This window comes from Drosophila takahashii, chromosome 2R (assembly GCF_030179915.1).
Source record: "Drosophila takahashii strain IR98-3 E-12201 chromosome 2R, DtakHiC1v2, whole genome shotgun sequence".
NCBI classification, from domain to species: domain Eukaryota; kingdom Metazoa; phylum Arthropoda; class Insecta; order Diptera; family Drosophilidae; genus Drosophila; species Drosophila takahashii.
In genome coordinates, this window is record NC_091679.1 from 38,885,010 (window position 1) to 38,904,411 (window position 19,402).

At 45.1% G+C, this 19,402-nt stretch overlaps 3 protein-coding genes across 3 annotated transcripts; 1 reads left to right on the forward strand and 2 right to left on the reverse strand.

Annotated features, from left to right (window-relative positions):
* Nucleotides 1-59: 59 nt before the first annotated feature.
* Nucleotides 60-3,268, reverse strand: LOC108061175 (uncharacterized). The gene is made up of 3 exons (XM_070213112.1): nucleotides 3,064-3,268; nucleotides 2,007-2,995; nucleotides 60-1,945 (listed from the first exon to the last, which is right to left on the reverse strand). The coding sequence occupies exons 1-3, from the start codon at nucleotides 3,158-3,160 to the stop codon at nucleotides 251-253; spliced, it is 2,781 nt and encodes a 926-aa protein (XP_070069213.1). The 5' UTR covers nucleotides 3,161-3,268; the 3' UTR covers nucleotides 60-250.
* Nucleotides 3,269-3,921: 653 nt separating this feature from the next.
* On the forward strand, nucleotides 3,922-6,396 carry dgt5 (dim gamma-tubulin 5). Its single transcript, XM_017147237.3, has 5 exons — nucleotides 3,922-4,085; nucleotides 4,152-4,429; nucleotides 4,494-5,715; nucleotides 5,790-5,977; nucleotides 6,042-6,396. Exons 1-5 carry the CDS (start codon nucleotides 3,991-3,993, stop codon nucleotides 6,311-6,313), a joined length of 2,055 nt encoding a protein of 684 aa, XP_017002726.2. The 5' UTR covers nucleotides 3,922-3,990; the 3' UTR covers nucleotides 6,314-6,396.
* A 68-nt stretch (nucleotides 6,397-6,464) lies between these two features.
* Nucleotides 6,465-19,200, reverse strand: Lac (septate junction protein lachesin). Its single transcript, XM_017147239.3, has 2 exons — nucleotides 18,330-19,200; nucleotides 6,465-7,640 (listed from the first exon to the last, which is right to left on the reverse strand). Exons 1-2 carry the CDS (start codon nucleotides 18,847-18,849, stop codon nucleotides 7,099-7,101), a joined length of 1,062 nt encoding a protein of 353 aa, XP_017002728.1. The 5' UTR covers nucleotides 18,850-19,200; the 3' UTR covers nucleotides 6,465-7,098.
* Nucleotides 19,201-19,402: the final 202 nt, after the last annotated feature.

Consider the following 19,402-nt stretch of genomic DNA (forward strand, 5'->3'; position numbering starts at 1 on the left):
CTTCGTCTCTCAAATGTATACTAATTCCCCCGCCTATTAAAATATTCCAATAAACCCGATTCGTGACTACATTAATCCGAGCTTAGCGTTTATTGAATCCGATTGTTAATTACAGCACAATTTGTAGTTCAATCTTCAATATCATTGGCTAAAACCGTGGGAAATATATAAAAACATGTCGGGACTACCCGAATTATATGTCACAGGCTTACAGGCTACAGTCTACTTAACAAAACTGAATCTAAGGTGTTCACTTCTTGAACTTTTGCTTCTTTCCTCCCGCACTCGCGCTTGTATTTGACTTTTTCAGCTGGCCGATCTGCTTGGATTTTTGCTTCAGCTTGTTCTGCTTCTTGATGGGCTTGCCCTCCAGAATGGGCACTTCGTCAATATCCACTCGCGGAGCCTTGGTGAATTTGGAAGGCTTGGGTTTCGCCTGCTGCTGGGGTTTCGCTTTAGGTTCCTTAGCTGCCGCCTGCTGGGGTTTCGCCTTAGGTTCCTTTGCTGCTCCTCCTTTGGGTTTCGTCTGCTGGGGCTGAGGTTTCGCTTTAGGTTCCTTTGCTGCTGGCTTGGCAGGTGAATTTTTGCCATTGGCTGTTGGCTTGGCTGGCGATGCCTTTCCATTTGCCTTGGCAGGTGCTCCTTGTTTCTTATTCTTGAATGATTTGGCCTCTGACTTGGAAGCTGGGGCTTTGCCGTTGGTCTGGGTCTTCTTAGACGCAGGTTTCAATGGTTCCTGGCTTCCATTTGTTTTCTCTACTGATTCCTGGGATTTCTTCTCTATCTTCTCCACTGGCTTTTCCGGCTTGGGCTTTTTGGGTGCCTTCACGGGCTGCTCGAACACCTTGGCCACATACTTGGTCTTGCTCTCCTCCCGTTTCTTCTTCTTCAGCTCCTGCTCGATTTCGGTGAAACTGGGCTTGCCCGCTCGCTTGCCCAGCAGTTTTCGGGGACCCTTCTCCTGTTTCTCTCCATCTTCGCCCTCCTCAGGCTTCTCGGTCTCCTCCGTCGCTTCGGTGGTGGCCTCCGCCTCGATTGCCTCGTCCAGCTGCTTCTCATCCTCCTCCTGCTGCTCCTTGGTTATGGGTATGGTGTTGGAGAACTTCTTCAGCTTGGCCACGTAGAAACCGTCCATGTTGTGGGTGTGCGGATAGTAGCGCTTTGTGAGGTTCAAGCTGGGATGGAATCGATGCTGCCGGAACTTGGTGAAGCCCTCGACGCCAAAGTCCAGGCCAGTGGGCACCAGCTTAACGTTGCGCTTCTTCAGCGCATAGTCGATGACCCACTCGTTCTCCTCGGGCAGCACGGAGCAAGTGGAGTACACAATATAGCCGCCGGTGGATGATTTGGCATCCGTGCAATCGATGGCAGTGAGCAGGAGCTTCCTCTGCAGATTGTAGCACCGCTGCACATCCACATCCGACTTGGTGGTCTTGACACTGGGATCCTTGGAGACGACGCCAGTTCCTGTGCAAGGAGCATCCAGCAAAACGCGATCAAAACCAGTCATAATATTCCTAAACTTGGTGCCATCCTCGCAGCTGACCACCGCATTTACGATGCCTAGCCGATGGAAATTCGCCACAATGGCCTTGATGCGATCCCTGTTGGAATCGTTGGCGAACAGCACGCCGGTGTTCTTCATAATGCTCGCGATGTGGGATCCCTTGCCACCTGGAGCAGAGCACATGTCCAGGATGCGTTCGTTCTCCTGCGGCGCAAGTGCCATCACAGGCAGCAGCGAGGAGGCTCCCTGGATCATGTAGTGACCGGCCAGATACTCTGGAGTGGCACCCAGCGGCACTTGCGAGTTGAAGACTACCAGTCCCACCTTGGTCCACTTGCCCAGGGGATCCAAGTTGACGCCACGATTGATCAGAGCTCCAGCTAGGTCCCTTCGACGAGTTTTTAGAGTATTTGTGCGAATGGTCAGTGGACGAGCAATCTAGGGAATACATTTTATCATTACTAACATAGAAGTCTTACTTATTAACTGGTATACAAACCTCTGAGGCCTCCAGATACTCCATGAGCTCGGTGAGCGGCAACATGTCCATCAGCTTCTCCATCAGGAACTCATTGTAGCTGTAGTACAAGCAGAGATCTTTGCGCAGCAAGTCGATGTACTCTCCGCGTGAGCGATCCGCCTGGCGGTACTTCTTGAAGTCGGAGAGAACCAAGCTGACGTCCTTGATGCGCTGCTGCACTTCCTGCAGCGTGAGGTCCTTCTCGGCCTCTTCCTCCTCGTTGGGCAGCTGGAACACATCCTGGCGGTCGAAAGTTTCCAGCATTTCCTCGTCGGCTTCCTGGGCTTCCTTGGCCTCGCGTTTTTTTAGAATCTTGTTGGCGCGCTCGATGGGCAGCTTGTCGTCATCGCTATCGTCGTCGTCATCCTCATCCTCCTCCTCATCGCTGTCGGCGGCGCCACCATCTTCCTCGCCGGATATATCAAAGTCATCGTCGGAATTGGCCTCATCATCATCGGAAAGATCGGCGAGCTTGCCAACTTGAGCGGCGTCATCATCGGAATCGTCTTCCTCCTCCTCTTCCTCACCGGATTCCTCTGCTTCCAGGCCTTCCTCGCCCTCGGAGTCATCTTCCAACTCAGCCTGGGAGTCCTCCTCCAGGTCCTCATCCTCCTCCTCCTCTTCGGACTCGCTTTCTGCCTGCTTCACTGGCTTCTTCTGCTTTTTGGGCTTCAGCCAGGCGTCGTTGTCATCTGTGAAGCCCTTGGGAGCTGCGGATTTCTGGCTCTTGGGAGCCGGCACCAGTTGGGGCACCTCCTCGTCGGAGGAAGCCTCCTGCTGCAGCTGCTCATCCTCCTCCGGTTCGCTGTCGCTGTTGTAGGCCGTCTTCCGCTTAACTTTCTGGGGCTGATTTCCCTTGGCCCGCTTCTCCTGCAGCTTGGCCTTTTGGACCACCTTCTTCTGCTCCCGCTTCACGAATCGCTGCTTCTGTCGGTGGGAGAGCTTCTTCTCCTCCTCCTCCATGGGAGCTGTGGATCAAGAGACATTTTAGATTATCACCTGGTTGGTGGCGGGGGAAATCTTCACCAGCACTCACCAAACGACTGTTTGCGAAAGACGGGCGCTCCCTGTTTGCGCGCCTTGCGGCCGGGACCCTTTTTCGGTTTCTCACTGTATTCAGCCTTGCGACCCATAGTTTTAACTTAATTTATCCGGTTTTTTGGAGCTGAATCTATGAAAAACGTGAGCTCTTTGAGTTTGCTCCACGTGCGCCGCTCAAAAAGACCGCGGAGGTTTTGCAGCACTGCTCTTAAGGCAGTGATGCGCAGTTTTTAGCTAAGAAATAGATAAATACAAAATGATTATTTGAAATTAGGGGGCAAGCCTTAAATTGTTCTGGTTTAGATATCATTTAAGATTGAGTATAATTTAAATATTCACCTTTTTTGCTTTTCAAAGATTAAATTGCCCTATTTTATGTAAAACAAATAGATTACAGCTATAAGTATTTGGCTATAAATTATCTATTTTAGCTAGTTGCACCCACTATCAGCTGTGCCAACAAACGTGTTTTCCAGCACTGGCCAAAAACGGAAAGATTTAAATTGTAATATTTAAGTAAGTATAAGGTTTATGAGGTTAGTAAATATACAGAAGCCTATCAACGAATTAAAACCATATTTTATACACATTTCATTTTGTTTAACATAGATGGTTCACACTACAAGACCTAAGAACTGAATTTGAAAGAGAGAACAATTTCAATTCTAGCGTGCAATTCTAAATCAGGAATGATCTATAATGTATTTATTTAAATTTTAAGCAGTCATTAACATTAAGACAATAACCTTAAGATATAAAAACCTTTAATTTAAGCCAATTTAAATTTCAATAGCCGTTATGGGGACTGCCAACTTGCTACCACATGCAGTGCATAGGCAACCCTGTCCGATTTGTTTGTGTTGGTGAATGCCCGGTTTAAACAACTGCGCCTTTTTGCGGTTAATATATTTTATTGCAAATCATGGCTTACCAGGAGAAAATAGCCGAATTCAAGGCCTGGGCCACCAGTCTGGGATGTCCGCCCACTGCCCTGCCCACCGACAATGCACTGCGAGGGTAAGTTACGAAGGAATTAATAAAATCACCCGCTAATAATGGCTAAAATTGGGCTTCCCTTGAAAGGATTCTTAAGTCCGGCTCTAGTTTGCTCCTCCAGCGGCTGCAAACCCGCACCCAACCGGTGGAAGTGGTGCGCGAGGTGCGCGAGAACCTGCTGATTGCCCAGGTGGCCCGCACCAAGGACAAGATGGTGCCGCTGGCTTCCCGCAGCTTCCAGCCACCGGAGCTCCAGCGGCACCACAAGATGCAGGAGCTGAGGAAGCACAAGGAGAAGGCGGATCTCCAGCTGGCGGAGGCCAGGAAGGAGTACCAAAAGCTGGCCGCCTACAACAAGAGCAAAAGTGGGTAAAATCAGCAAAAAAACCTGGTTAAAAACCACATAATCCCTTTGATAATCCCCTATAGACATTCAAACCATCAGTGCGGAGAACCGAAAGCAACTGCTCGACGCGAAATGCAATATCCTCGATCTGAAGCTGGAATCCCTGAGCAAAAGCTATGATCAGGAGCTGAAGAACAAGGCCCAGATCCTGGCCACCACGCCCGTAAAGCTGAGTGCCAGGAATGCCAGCGAGGTGCAGGCCAACCGGGCAGCGGAGCAGGCTCTCCGGCAGCTGGAGACCTTCTACGGGATGTGCGATGAGGGTGGCAGTGTGGTCCACTCCCTGGCCGAGGCCAAGCAGCGTTTGTGGGATGAGATGCGCAGCACCTTTGCCGACATTCCCAACGCTCTGCTCCTAAACGTCATCATGAAGATCAAGGAGGAGCAGTTGCAGCACATAATGCAACTGAATGAAAGCAAAAGCAAGAGCACCACTGTCAAGCCGCCGCTGAACAACTACGAGGTGAAGCTGCTGAAGACCAAGGCCGATATGCTGGGCCTCGCAGCCAAGTACTTCGGTGCCCAAAAGGAACTGGAGCAGAAGGAGGAGCGCTTCTGCCAGGACTACAGCGTCTTTGTGGACAAGCTGCAGACGAAGGTGTACAGCTTCAATGGCCTCAGTTTGGGCGATGAGGAGAGCGCCGACGAGCTGATCAGCGACTATCTGGTGCAGTACAACATGCGGAATTTTAATCGCGCCCAGAACGAATTCCTGCGCGAGCAAATCGAGCAACTGCGTCTGGAACTGGAGGCGGGCGCCAGGCAGCTGGAGAATCATGACCTTAAACTGGGCTCTGTAAAGCAGGTTTATGGCGACATCAACTCGAGCATCAACCGGATACAACAGGACATGGTTCAGCTGTCGCAGATCAAGGAGAAGATCCTCTTTTCGCGCAACATGATGAAGAACCTGCTGGACGACATGCAGGCGGCCACGCAGAAGCAGAACGCCAAGTCGCAGCTGATGAGCACCAAGCTGAAGGTCAGCAATATGTCCATGCTGGGCGCGGAGAGCTTCTGCCTGGCCAATGACAGTGTGTTCTCGAGCACCAAGGTGGAGTTTGATGGCAATTGCAGCGGCATAAACTCAACGATGCGTCGCAGCTTCGATAATAAAACTTTGATGCCGGGTGGATCCACCACCATGATGTCTGCATCCGGCTTCACTGTACCCTCGCACCTACTAGAACTGAATACCTTTTTGGAAATGCCGCTGGAAAAGCTGAGCTGCATGCCACGCGCTTGGTGAGCGAACATTTCTCTCCTCTACTAAAATATTTCCAATTAATCAAGGGCTTGTTTTCTTTTCCCCCGGATAGCTCCTTCCTGTTGTCGGCCAATCCGCTCATCGTCGAGAGCCAGGAACTGGCCTCCACCGTTCAACTGGCTCCCGGCTATTTGCTAACACCCTTCGGCGCTCTGCAGGAAGTCCGCAAACGCATTTTGTGGGCGTCGTCAATTGCCGCACACACGTCTGACGTGAAATCGAATTTGCAGCCGTTAATTGGTAAGCTCAATTCGGGAAATTTCTTTCATATCCGACTGATTGCGAATATATCCCTGCCTCCTAGTTGACCCCCACGATTTGAGACTGAAGGCGAGTCGGCAGCACGAGGAAATTGACCAATTGCTGGACAACCTGATGGCCATTGGGGTGAAGACCCAACGGCAGCTGGAAAAGGCCGAGCGGATCTACCAGTTCCTGCTCAAAAACCCCCTGAGTCGCTTTGTTCCCCCCGGCAAACGATACAATAATGCCAGCTTTGAGGATTACGAAAACGAGTTCAATCTCTACTACCGCATGGCCATCAATGCAGGTGCGATAAGGCCACATCCCAATTGATCCTGTTATTTATACAATGAATACTTTATCGTTCTCATTTACACCATTTTAAAATCAAATGAACTATTTGTTGAAAACTACAATTTTTTGTTTTTTTTTTTTAAATATTTTTATTGATTTTTTTGTTCGTTTTTGTTTTGTGTTTTTCTCGTTTTTTTATTACAAAGTCGAAATGGATTTTACTCACACCCACACAAAAATTTGGGTAAAAATGTCTTGTTATTCAAAAGAATTTCTCATTGTGCTTAAGAGCTAATAATGTACACAACTTTTGTTGCCTTTTATTCGAATATGGATTTTGCCTCGATTTTCGGGGGGTTTCTTTTTACGGGATAGTTTGTCGAGTTGTCAGGTTTGCGTAACGAAAATACTTTATTATTTATTAAATAAAAATAAAATATTCTCTCAATTGTCGAAGCAAAATCGGAATGCCTGTGATGTATCTTGCTTAGATTAAAATTATTTAAAACATATACAGTGCCAGATCAGAAAGCAAAACGGACGGGATTCGAATTTCGAATTGAGTTTCGGCGCTAAGGTGCTAATAAATTATAGTTCTAGTTATCGTTGGCCCTTCACTTAGCATACTTAACTTAAGACATAATATTGGACGTACGAAAATTGGGCTGGACTAAACGGAAACGTAAATGGAAGCTACAAAAACTGGAGATGATGGGTAATTATTTTTGAGACGTCTATTGCGCGGTTATACGATGTGGTTTTCGATATATCTACTTTATATATGTTTATGCATTCGAGGGCTGGTTGATGGTTTTGGAGTTGGCTTATCTGGCGAAGAGGAGCGCCGCCAGGATGCCGACGAGGGCGAACGAGGTGGCTGCCACATCCTCGGCTCCGGCAAAGTACGCCTGTCCGCAGGCGGGTGGGCACACGGGGATGATCGTCTCGAAGAGATTGACGCGAGCCTCAGCCTCGCCAAAGCGATTGGTGGCCTTGCAGACATAATCTCCGTACTGGCGCTTCTCGATGGTAATCACGCGGAGCGTCGAGTCGGAGTACTCGTCGGCGGTGGCGAAGTGCGAGATGCTGTAGTGCTGGTTGTTGGCCAGCTGGATGTCGTCCTTGGTCCAAACGATGGCCGGTGGCGGATAGGCCTCGATGTGGCACTCCAAGTCCATGTCGTACTGCAGGGCCTGTCCTAAGCGAGGACGCGGCACGGTGATCACCGGGGCGAACTCCACTTCCACATTGATGTTGCGCCTGTCGCCCTTGCTCACTCCATTGTCCGCCACACAGTAGTAGGTGCCGCGATCCTCCTTCTTCACCGACTTGATGCGCAGGGTGTTGCCCACATAGGTGGCACTGTCTGGAAACGAGAGATAAATAGTATACATAGTTAGTAAATTGTAATTTATGTATTAGATTTAATGTAACTTTTAAGAGTTTCATTATTATATTTATTTGAAATTTTTGTTCAACTTTATTTGTATGGTTACTGAAAAAAGGCAGATGCCAAAAACTGCAAAAATCTACAAAGCCTTCAAAATATAAAATTGATTTTTTTAAACAGAGCAAATTATTAACTTTTTCCAAAAAACAAAAACTTTTAAATTCTAAAATATAAAATATATTTTATTGATTACGATTTAATATGTTTTTTTTTAAACAATGGTTTTCTTTTATAAGCCAGAAAATGTATTATCTTGCATTCTGAGGATCCAGAAAAAGTACTGGAAAAAAGGCGCCTGATAAGCAATATATATTGTAGGTTCTGGAATGCCTATGATCAAAAAATGTTCAAGTACCACAGATTTAAAAAATCTCTAAAGAATTCTATAACGATTTCTGTGACAGTATAAAACAAGAAGCAATAAGTTTCATTTTACAAAATCCAAGTATATTATCTTTTTTTTTAGAAAACTGCTGGTAGTGTTACAGAAGACGCCTGATAAGTAATATGTCATCTGGGTACTAAATGCATATGATACAAATTTTGAAGTATGATAAATTTTCAAAAACCTTTAAAGCATTCTAAAAGGATTTCTGTGACACCCCCGTGTCAAACAATAAGCAATTAGTTTTCATTTACAAATCCCAAATGTATTATCTTGTTTTCTGGAAAACTGTTGGTAGTGTTACAAAAGGCGCCTGATAAGCAATAAATCGGTTTTTGTACATATCGCCTATATGCGATATACAATTGCTCTTTTATTTCATTTCAAATCCCTAATACTTTACATCAACATAGGAAATCGGTCGTTTGAGAGTGTTGTAACCATTTCCATTATAGGTTTAATCTTATCCGCTGTTTAGGCGATGCGCGTTCAAGTGCAAACACATCCACTGGCCATTAATGGAGCAGCTCTAAACGCTGCCGGGGCTCTGAATCCATTGTGTTTGTGCACTGGGGGCGGCAGAGTCAAAAATCCGATTTTAATGAGCCAACCCGGAGCACATCCGTTGGCACTTGCGGGTGACCTTTTCCAGTGTCCGCCAGTCCGCCGCATGTGGAAGGCGCCCAGCGAAACAATGGTCGCGTTAATGACCTCTAACAAGTAAAGCATTTTATTTGGGCCTCAGCTCGTTTGCGTTGCCAACTAATTTTGAAAAACGGAGTATGCCAGCCACTGCACTTAGCCATGAGTGCATAGGTAGTGGATAGGGATAGGAATAGGGGTATGACTATGAGTATGAGCTGAGCAACTGAACCGTGAACGTGAATGGGAATAGGAATTGCAGTGCGAATGCCAAATGCGAAATGCGAAAGGTGCTCCGGGTTCATAACCGGAAGTTGGCTCAGCTCAGCCGGTGGGAAAGCAGGGTGGTTAGGGGGTGTACTGTACTACACGATGCAGTGGAAAACGAGTGCAATGAGCCTAGGGATCTGTTACCTCATCCACACACACCGATACTCCTGTTCGTGTCTGTGGCTGCTCTTCAAACATTTGCCAAAACAATTCAGGCTCAAACAATTGACACAAACTACATGGAGCAGGAGTACACTGGGGAAACTAACTAGGTACTTACAAATTCAAGATATTAATAATATTTGCACATCCATAAAATTGAATATTTAATATTATTCCACTAAATTTTTAAATGTCTTGTAATATGAGAAAATATTAAAATAGCTCCCAAAAAGGTTTGTAAATGATTGTAAAAAAAATATTTCTATGTCTTATGATTGAAACTCCGAACTTTTCGAATGAATATGAAACAGAACCCCTAGAATTTTAGTTTCTGAATAATAACTGTCATATACTAGGACTTTTCATTATAATCCCCGACTTTTTTATAACACCTGGTGTTTGAATTATTTTTCCCAGTGCTCGAAAAAGAGTTGCTAACCAGTAGGTTGAGTCAGAGCCGTAGAAACATCAGGAGCATTGACCAAAGCTCTGGAATGCCCTGAAAATATGTTTTATGCGAATTGCACATAAATGCGGGCCACAAGCCGAAAAGGGGGAGAAATTCGAGTGCGGCTTGTGCCTGCTCAACTGAAACATTTCAAATTAATTGCGCCTGGGAATCGAAGTAACACATTTCATTAAAATTGGATTGACAGCCACCCATCCCGCCCTCCTAAAACCCAGCAATCGAGATGTGATGGCAATGGGTTAAGGCGGTGGCCCAACGACAATTGCATCGCTTGACGAGCTAAAATGGCATCGTGATGCGGGCATCTGAGAAAACAACGCAACAAACTCATTTCAATATTAGAAAAGCAAATAGAGGCCCGAGCACGCCTTCAATATATGAATATATATATATCCAGACTTTGTAGAGTGGGAAAGAGAGCGAGAGCTTTGTTTAATTAGTCCAATGGAAAATGATTCACTTCGGATTATAGTGTCATGAGTAAAAGACATTTGTGTTTGTACACCCAGACTTATAACTCATTGGAATATTATTCTGTAGTCTTTTCGAAACTTAAAGAAATTAGGAAGATCGGGGTCACCAATCACCATGTGCTACTTACTAAGAAGAGTGCAAAAAAGCTAGATAAGGTAATTTTATGTCTTTCCCAACTATAAAGACGGTACATAAATATTAATTAATTTTATAGAGACGTTAAACCACTTATAATATCAGTAACACAATTTCCAACATTATTCGCGAAATAAAACCCGCAAAATGTTCTCAGCTCTTGAAACAAAGGCTAGTAACTATAGTTTGGAGCTAACTACTCCCTGTTCAGCGAGTAAAATCAGTTGCGTTTGTAATTTACGAGCGTTTACTGTGCCTACCCAGCGAACATAGGCCCAAAACAGGTTCTTTCTGTATATATCTGGCTAGATAGCCCAGAAGTCATCTCGGTTTCTGTTTTTAGTTTTGTTTTGCCCCATCTACCTTGCAGTTCAGCAGCATGACTTCAGCTCTATATGTATTATATGTACCAGATAGCCCTTGATCGAATGCACTTATAGTTCACAGGCTACCCACTGGAAATAACAAATGCGCAGGCCCAACATAGTGTTAAATGTTTCGACTATTTTTATTTTTATTTCTTTTTTTTCGTTTTATTTTGATGGACTACCGCGCATTCAGCGGACTGTGAAATGATATGCAAGTCAGGTACAAAGAGGCATAGGAATTTTAAAATTTCAGAACTTCAAACGTTCCCAAACATTTGTCGCCTGTAAACCGTTTTACCGTTAGCATGTAAGAACTCTTTATGTTTTCCGTGGAGGTCGCGCATGCGCGTAATTGGGGCGTGTCAGAAAGTGGCGATATTTAATTGCTAATTAGTTATGCGACACAAGCAAAGAACCAGAGGGATATACATATTCTAGAGAGCGAATACAGCTGCCAGTTTCTTGAATACGAGACATTTCTCATTCTCTGTTTGTAATTAATGCAGAAAGAATGCCATGAATTGACTCCAGACTCGATGTTTGCGACACTTTTGAGGGTTCAAATTTTATGAACTAGAGCAGAAAGTCATTGAAACAGAACACCCCTAATGGAAGATGAATGGCTGGGTTATGTGAATTTGAGATATCCAAGAGTTCATGAATCGAAAACATTGTAATGGCTTCGAATTACGTAAAACCAGACTCATATATCACTCGCAAACAAGCTCAAGGCAAAGGGGTTGGGTTCTAAATACCTCTTATTCGATATATGAACTATTCTTTATTCTTCATTCCCTGTTTGCTATTCCCTGAAGGCCCGTCTTCAATAAGTAACCATTACGGATTGACAAATTAAGAGTAAACTTCAGTACAATCAATCTAATGAGAGAGGCCCGCATATCAGGAGCCAACAAAAGAGTATAATATCAAGCGGAAATAGCTCTCTCTCCTTCGTATATCATGCACAGCCATCATCCATCATCTAAAGAATGGTGTGGAGTAATTTCAGTTACTAATGAGAGAATTAAAAACACTTTGCACCGGGCAGGATGATGATGGTGCGTCCATCTCTGACTCGGCAATCTCTGACAACTAATGAAAGGAAAACAGAAACAGAGTGCAGGCAGGAAAGATGGAAACTGAAAAGGTAATGAAAACCCCGACTTGGCAGGCGGGCGGGTCCACATTTGTTTTAGGCCCTTCCTTCGGGGGAACCTGTCTGGAAGTCTGAAACTCTGAAACTCTGAAACGCTGCAACTCTGTCTCCGCCTGCCATCATGCGAAATGAAAACAACGTTGCTAACGTTGCAACACCCTTGTTTCCCGATCTCCGATCCCTCTACAAACAACCAGAGAGATAAATTGTCAGTTGAAGGCAACGAAAACAGAGCCAAGGAAAAAGGAAAATTGTGAGGTGAGAATTGAGTTTTAGGAGCAGGAGAAGGGAAAAGGTGAGAAGTGCAGGTAGATAGGGACAGTAGGATGATGGCCTGAAAGGATGCAACTTCTTTGTGCCGCTGCAGAGGAAATGGAAGGAAAATGGAAAATGGAATGCGGGGGAAAAGTGCAGGGGACAGGTGTAGCTGTATATGACCCGCTAAATTCTAAAACTCGGGTCTAGGTCTTGGCGCTTGGATGACTTTCAGCGCCCCGTCAACTGCGCGCTCGCTTGGAAAATTTGTTGCAACCTTTTTGGAAAGGGTTGGTTGCCTTGCTACCGTTTCTAATTTTTCATAAACTACTTAAAGCGACAAACGGCGGTCCGCCATTTTGTGAGGTGGCAAAAACAACCACCCAAAAAAGCAGTATGCGTCCACCTCGGCAAAAGGGAAATTGAGTGGCATGCAAAAAATGTATCCGCACCAATCACAGAGCCAGACGACTTCTTTTTTTCCCGTACACCCTTTTTGCCGTCGAGCGGGAAAACGTGTGACGAACATCGACAACAACAACTAACCGAAATAACATTGATGCAGGCGCTTTCCCTTTCCCGGAAAGTCTAGGCCTGCGGCCATATTTGTTTTTTCCCCATTTAATTTCCTGCAATTTGGCTAGCAACTCCGGCGGAAAGTCTTCCTGGTCTAAGGAAAATTCAGGAAAAGGCTCTTCAAATGTCAACTGATTCAGCCGACGGTTCTGTGAACCGAACGTTGCCATGTGGAAATTATGAATGTTAATGCAGCCACGTCAACAATGTGTGACTCATCATAATTTAAAACACCGACTGACTGGCAAAGGCGAATGCAAAAGTCAAATGCCGAAGCGGGTGCGCTTTTAATGACGCTCCGCATTACTTGCGCTTCGTGCACACATCCCAGCCGAAATGAAAAACCCAGAGAACCCAGGCCCAAACCCATCTATCCTATCCAACATATCACGGCTCCAGGGCATGTCACAGATGGGCCATGTCTCTCGTTCCCCGTTCGCATGTCCGTATGGGTTGGCAAAAATCCAATTAAAAGAGTGCACACAGTGTTTTGATTCTAACACGATTTTCACTTTTTTTCAGAGTTTCATTTATACGGGGATTGATTTGATTGTGATGTTTCAGCAAATACCAAATTGGAACTTTTCTATCTGAAATGCTTTTTATAACTCTAAAATCTTCCTATACCAAAAATGAGAAAGAAATCTCTGGTAAAAGTCAAGTTACTTGGGTTATTTTCCCATTCTCAACGATATGAAGTGCTTTCTTGGCCCAGAAGTCAAGTGGTTTGAGTTGATTAAACCCGCGAAGAGCGTTAGCTTCCTTATTCTCCCCCGCTGACAACGTCTTTCATTGATTGCCCAAGAACACCTGGTAAATGCAACGCCAGAAGCTGCAGTTCCTCCTTCCGTGCACTCTTATGGAAAAAAATTGCATGGCTCTGCAAATTTGTCGCCTCTTCCTGTTTTGTCACCCAAACTCATCAGGGAACATCAACATGGGGGCTACATGTCTACATACACATATCGAGCATATAACAAGCTCTTGAGACATGTGAATGCACCCACTTTGGTGGGCCTTCGCCTTGAAACCGCACCGAGTGACATGGATCCACCCTCTGGAGTCCGCAGTCCGCAGTCCGGACAGTAAACCACCCACCGACTGACAAAGCCACAGACGCTGTGTTGTTGACTTTTCAAAAGTGATTTTCCTTCTCGAGTAGTACATTATAGCTGGCCGAGAGTTATGCCGCCTGGCATGCCATTTATTAAATTACACTCTTCTCTTCTTTTCACCTCGCCGCGCAAGGGAAACTCACTCAATTGCAGACAAAGTGCAGACTGTACTTGTACTTATACTGGGAATCATAAATCAAGGAATTGTAAAGAAAACTATTAAAATAGCAATTATGCCAAAAAAGAGGTGGATAAGCGGAGTAAAAGAAGGCTGACCGACGTAAATCCCTTGTGAGCCGAGTGCCTAAATAAATATTGGCCAAGTCCCAGGGCAAACAAATGAGATTGAAGGGCGGGGTGAGGGTTGGGATTGTATGGAATTGGATAGAGGGGGCTTGCTTCGAAAAGCCGCGTGTCCTTTTGTGTGAGAATGCGAGTGTGATAAGGATTAAAAAGCCGGTCTGAAGGTGAAACATTCAGCTAAGAGTGCTAAACAAATAAGGGAATTGCCACACCGAAAATGTATGTGAAGTGAAAGGGATTCTCTACACAGGGAAAAAGAACTTAGGTGATTATTTATGCATTTATAAATATGGGAAAGAAACAAATGTTAGATTATACAAAAAAACAAGAGAGGACACTATAGTCAAGGGAGATAGCGGCTGTTGAAATTGTGTATGGCTCCATCTAGCGGCTGTTTCAATTTTTCACATAACTTTTTAATAAATGGTCCGATTTAAAAAATTTCTTCTACATTTTGATAGGTATTGCAGTTTCTGAGATCTCTGCGTTCATACATACAGCACAAATACAATTAGGGTGTTCAATTGCGTTGCAAACTTTGTAAAGTGTAAATTTAAATTTAAATAAATTCTATTTAAATTTTAAATGTTTCTCTTTATATTTTCCATCTGTAATATGACCATAAAAAGGGTATAAAAATATGCAAAATGGCCCCGTGGACAGACGGAAACTGGGACGATTTAGCCGAGCATTTCAGCTATCAACCAACATGTTATTACTTCGAGCTGAGTAACTGCCACAAAGGGTCAACTCTTCTCTTTTCTGGCGATTCTCTTTCGATTCTCTGCACATTTTGTGGCTGACTGAAAGCCGCCAGTTGGCCTGGACGGGAATGGACCCATGTTGACCAAGTGGTCGTTGCCCCAGCAACCAACATTTACAAACAGGTTTTCCACAGCGCTTTTTGTACGTCATCGGCGTTTATCGTTCTCGTTTTGCAGTTGCTGTTGCTTTTGCCTTTGACTTTGCCACTGCCAAGTGAAGCGGCCATAAACAATGCAACCCACGGCAAACAGGAAGAGGAAACGGCAGCAGGACAAATAAAAACATACATATTCCCCCGTCAAAGGATCAAAGGCTCACTCCCCAGTCCATCATCACTCCTCTAATTGCGAGTGTGCCAAACCTAATTGCTTGCAAATATTTTTGCGAAACCCAAACACACAGCTGCTGCTGCCGCTGGCATCTGAGGAATTTCATTATGTAAAATATATTTCATTTCCATTATGCATCGAAAATATGCAAAGAGGGGGACCCAACTAATTTCGTGCACGGCCTGTTGAGATCTCGAGTTGAGCATCAATTGCGCATCGAAATGTTTGGGCTTAAATATATGATTAACATTAAGATTTGCACCCTTGCACTTTGATGGCGAAATTGGAATACTTGATCATGCTCACTTGAGTCTAATTCGCAATTTGCCAGGCGCGCAAACACAATTTGCATGAAAGTTAATCAAGAGTTTAGATGGGGGGAGTGTTTCGGAACCCGGAGTTATAGAGTGCAGACACCCCGAAGTGATCTGTACTGTTCCGTTTCGCTCTCTCAATTGAACAATTAAAGTTAATTTAGCATGATCCTCGATCCCTCGCACAGATAATCTGAAGTATCTGAAAGATGGCTCGCTTCCGGCTGACGAACAATAAACCAAAATGTCGACAGCTGTCGTCGCTATTTGTGGATTCAGCAAAAATTGAATTTTAATTCTATTCTTTTATTTGCTTTCTTTGCAAAAAAGTAGTCTGTTTTTTACATATAATCGCCGGGCCAAGGTGAGGTTTATTATGGCAGCAGATTTTTTTGCAGATAGCTCCAGGTGCCAGGTGCAAACGCTGCACATGTCTGTGTTTACTCAATGGCCATCTACTATCAACTTTGTTTGGCCCAAGCATATGGGAAAATAACAAGAAAAAAACGAAAACCAATCGATTTGCATGGCAACGCACAAATTGGCATTGGACCCTGGTCCCTTCAACACCCTGAAAACTGAAAGAACTGGTGAACTGGCGAGCGGAAACGGTTGATTAGGGGTTCCTCCTCCCTTTTGCTCCCTGGGCGGGACTACTTCTATAGCTCTTCCAGATCAGGGGTTGTTTAGATCGAGGGGCAAGGGCGAACCGCTCGCGGCTTGTTTGTTTGCATCTCTTACATTGTATTCGCCCCATGGAACCACCGACCTTTGTTTGGGTTACCTTTTTAGCTTGTAATTTATATATATTTTGTATACTTCGATTGTATTTGGCCGGCTATCAAAATAAGAATTAATGTAGCCGAGCAAGGAGAGTGTGTGGAAGGGGTGGGGTGTTGTTTTTTACAGGGGTGTGGGCTTGGGAGTTTTTCAGGGGGCGCAGCTCTCAGGATCCGGATCCCTTTGTTTGCGTATGTTTGCTTCTCCTTCTCTGTTTCACTTTTGTATTTCACATTTTGTTGTTTTTTTTATCCCACCGAAAAACCCCGACCGTGTCTGATGTGTAAGAAACAGCCCTTTTTTGCACGGGTTGTTTACGCCCGTTTCGTTTTAGGAGGAGTAGAACCAGGAGTCCTGGAGACCATCAAACGGTCCGTGGAACGTTTTCAAGTTGCGGAAGCAATTGCGCGTGCTGAAGTTGTCGAATGGCTCAGAAACTCGAATGGGAATGGAAATGTGAAAAGAACTCCAGTTCCACCTACCCAACTCCCAACTCCTAACCCATGGAAAACCCCACGATAACCCCCGGAAAAACATGCACACATTTGACTCGGCTCGTTGGCGCATTTCAAAGTGCTGGACGAGCGCAGTTTTGTTTGCCTAAGCGCTTTAAATTAGAGCGTGGAAAAGTGTGAAACTCCTGGCAAATACTGGACCTTTTGATTTATGGCGAAAAAAAGTTAAGCCATTTCTGAACCGACATGGAGCGTAACCAACGCGATGCGGTTGGGTTTTATAGCTTGTAGCAGAAGGCACGCCCGGTTTTTAGACCATAGAAGGAGCCCTCAATGTCGCGGCAATTAAAGATTGCACAAACCACCTTATAGATACAGAACCCGAGAATTAAGCCAGCCCTGAGCTACAGTAAAGCCAGGCTAAGTGTGTCCGCCCGACGGTTCTGGGTAATAAGTAACTATCGGATTAGTTACACTAATTGCTTTTCGACTGACGCTCAAAATGACGCTGCAATCTTGTTAAAGGAAACCATTATGTCGGCCCGAGGGTCAGAGTTCAGGTAGAGATATCGAGATCGGGAACCCTATAGAATAGCAGCCTAGCACCTGTACGGGATTAACCTTGTGAGCGGAGGTTCTATTGTGACTTCTACCTGAGCACCAAATTATTTTAGTGTTTTATTAGCTTTTCTCTCTCTTGTTTTCTAGAATTTCTGGTAGGACAAGGAAACGCAAGCATTTGCACTTGTTTGTAGGAGATGGAATTTCCCAGGAAAATGATCGTAGTTCTTGAAATGTGTGGAACTGAAGAGATCATAAATCATTTCTTGCAAAACTTAAACGCATTTTCTTTATGAGTTTGGGTATTTAGAAAAGAAGGAAGAGACAGCAAAGTGATGCTAATGGTGAAAATATTTGCACTTGTACAAACTGGGGTTTCTAAAAATGGGTAGAGGCTATTTTTGGTGCCTGTTATGAGCAGTATTAAAGAACTTGTTAGGGAAAATATTTTCGGGATTATTTAAAAGTATAGTTTAAAGATAATTCATTTTTCAATCATTCTTAAATTACATAAGATGATTAAAAATGTTTTATCAAGTATTGTTGTATTAAATAACTTGTTGGGAAAAATATTTTAAAGATTATTTAAAAGTATAGTTTTAAGATAATTAATTTTTCAGTCATTCTTTAATTGCGTAAGATGTTTAAAAATGTATTTTCAAGTATACCTTTATTTTCAAGAAACGGCTAAATGGCCAACTAAGTAAACAAAGGGGAAAAGTGTACGAATGCCTAGACAAAAGAAGGTGAAAAATCAATCTTGTGTTGCGAAACTTAGCCCTCGAACTAGTGGAGCAGTTGGGGGTGGCAGGTCTACATTTGTATGAATACCCCGCTTAGAAGAACAACAGGCCCAGTAAACAAAACTAAGGTGACGCCTGAGTGAGTCACGGTCACTCACACTCACATTCTCACTGGGGGCCCAGTTAAAAGCTAAAGCCAAAGCGGGACGGACAGAGAGACATACCTAGAGCCCGAAGAGAGAGCGGGAGCGCCAAAGAGAACCACCAGAGAACGCGCCCCAACGAACGAAAGCTGACTTACCCAGCGTAACCCAGGTTAATAACTAACAAATAACTGAGAAAACTCACCAGTTGGCAGAATGGCATTGTTCTCGCGCCTCCAGGTGATGGTGGGTGTGGGATAGCCGCTGGCATAGCACTCCATCTGCACTTCGCTGCCCTCGCTGGCCACCACCGACTGCGTGGAGTTGTCCGAGATGACCGGGGGTCGCCGCACCGATAGCTTCACCTCGGCGCTCACTTTGTGGACCGTCGAGATGACCACCTGACAGGTGTAGGTGCCCGCGTCCGTCTCCTGGATGTCTTTGATCTGCAGCTTGTAGGTGGAGGAGTTGGGATCGTAGCGCAGCGAGAAGCGCGAGTCCTTGATGACCAGCGTGGAGCCCGTGGAGAGGAAGACGGGATCGCTGTCCGTCTTCAGGAACAGCACATTGTACTCTTTGGCATACTGAACGGAGCAGTCGAACTCCACGGTTCCGCCGATATCCTTGATCTGCTCCTGCGTGATGTACGATATGGTGGGCGTTCGCTGGGCCGTCGCTGTCTGGATGAAAACGGCCAGGATAGCCAAGATACTCGGGCGCCACATCTTAGGAATTGAGTCTTTTTTTTTAGCACCACACCCTACCAGCGCGCGATACAGTAATATACAGTGTTTCTCAAGAGGTGTGCGCTCCAAGATCTCAATCTTTCTCCAGATAACCAGAGAGAGAGCGCGGCGAAGAGGCTCCAAAAAATCGAAAAGACAACTATCGCCGTTTCTTTCAGTTGCACGGCCAACGCGGATGCTGAGCTGCAGTCTCCACAGACTTGTCTTCTCGCTCTAAGCTGGTTTCAGACTTGCTCTCTTTCGATCAGTCACGAGTTTTGGCCAAAAGCGGGGGAAACGCGCCAGAGAGTCAACTTCACAGTTCGAAAGTCGCGGAACGAATGAAACACTGGCTTTGAAAATTGCGCCCTCAAGAGCGCGAGTTGCCTAGAGATGGGCACTTAAAATGGACCTAAATAAGGCTGAGTCACAAGAGGGTTTATCGGTGGAGAACTTTGCTAGACACGTTGTGTGGACACGAACCGCCGCCAGGTAATTTGACAACGACTTAGTGGTGACACCAACCTAGAAAACTAGGTGGCAATATTAGCCT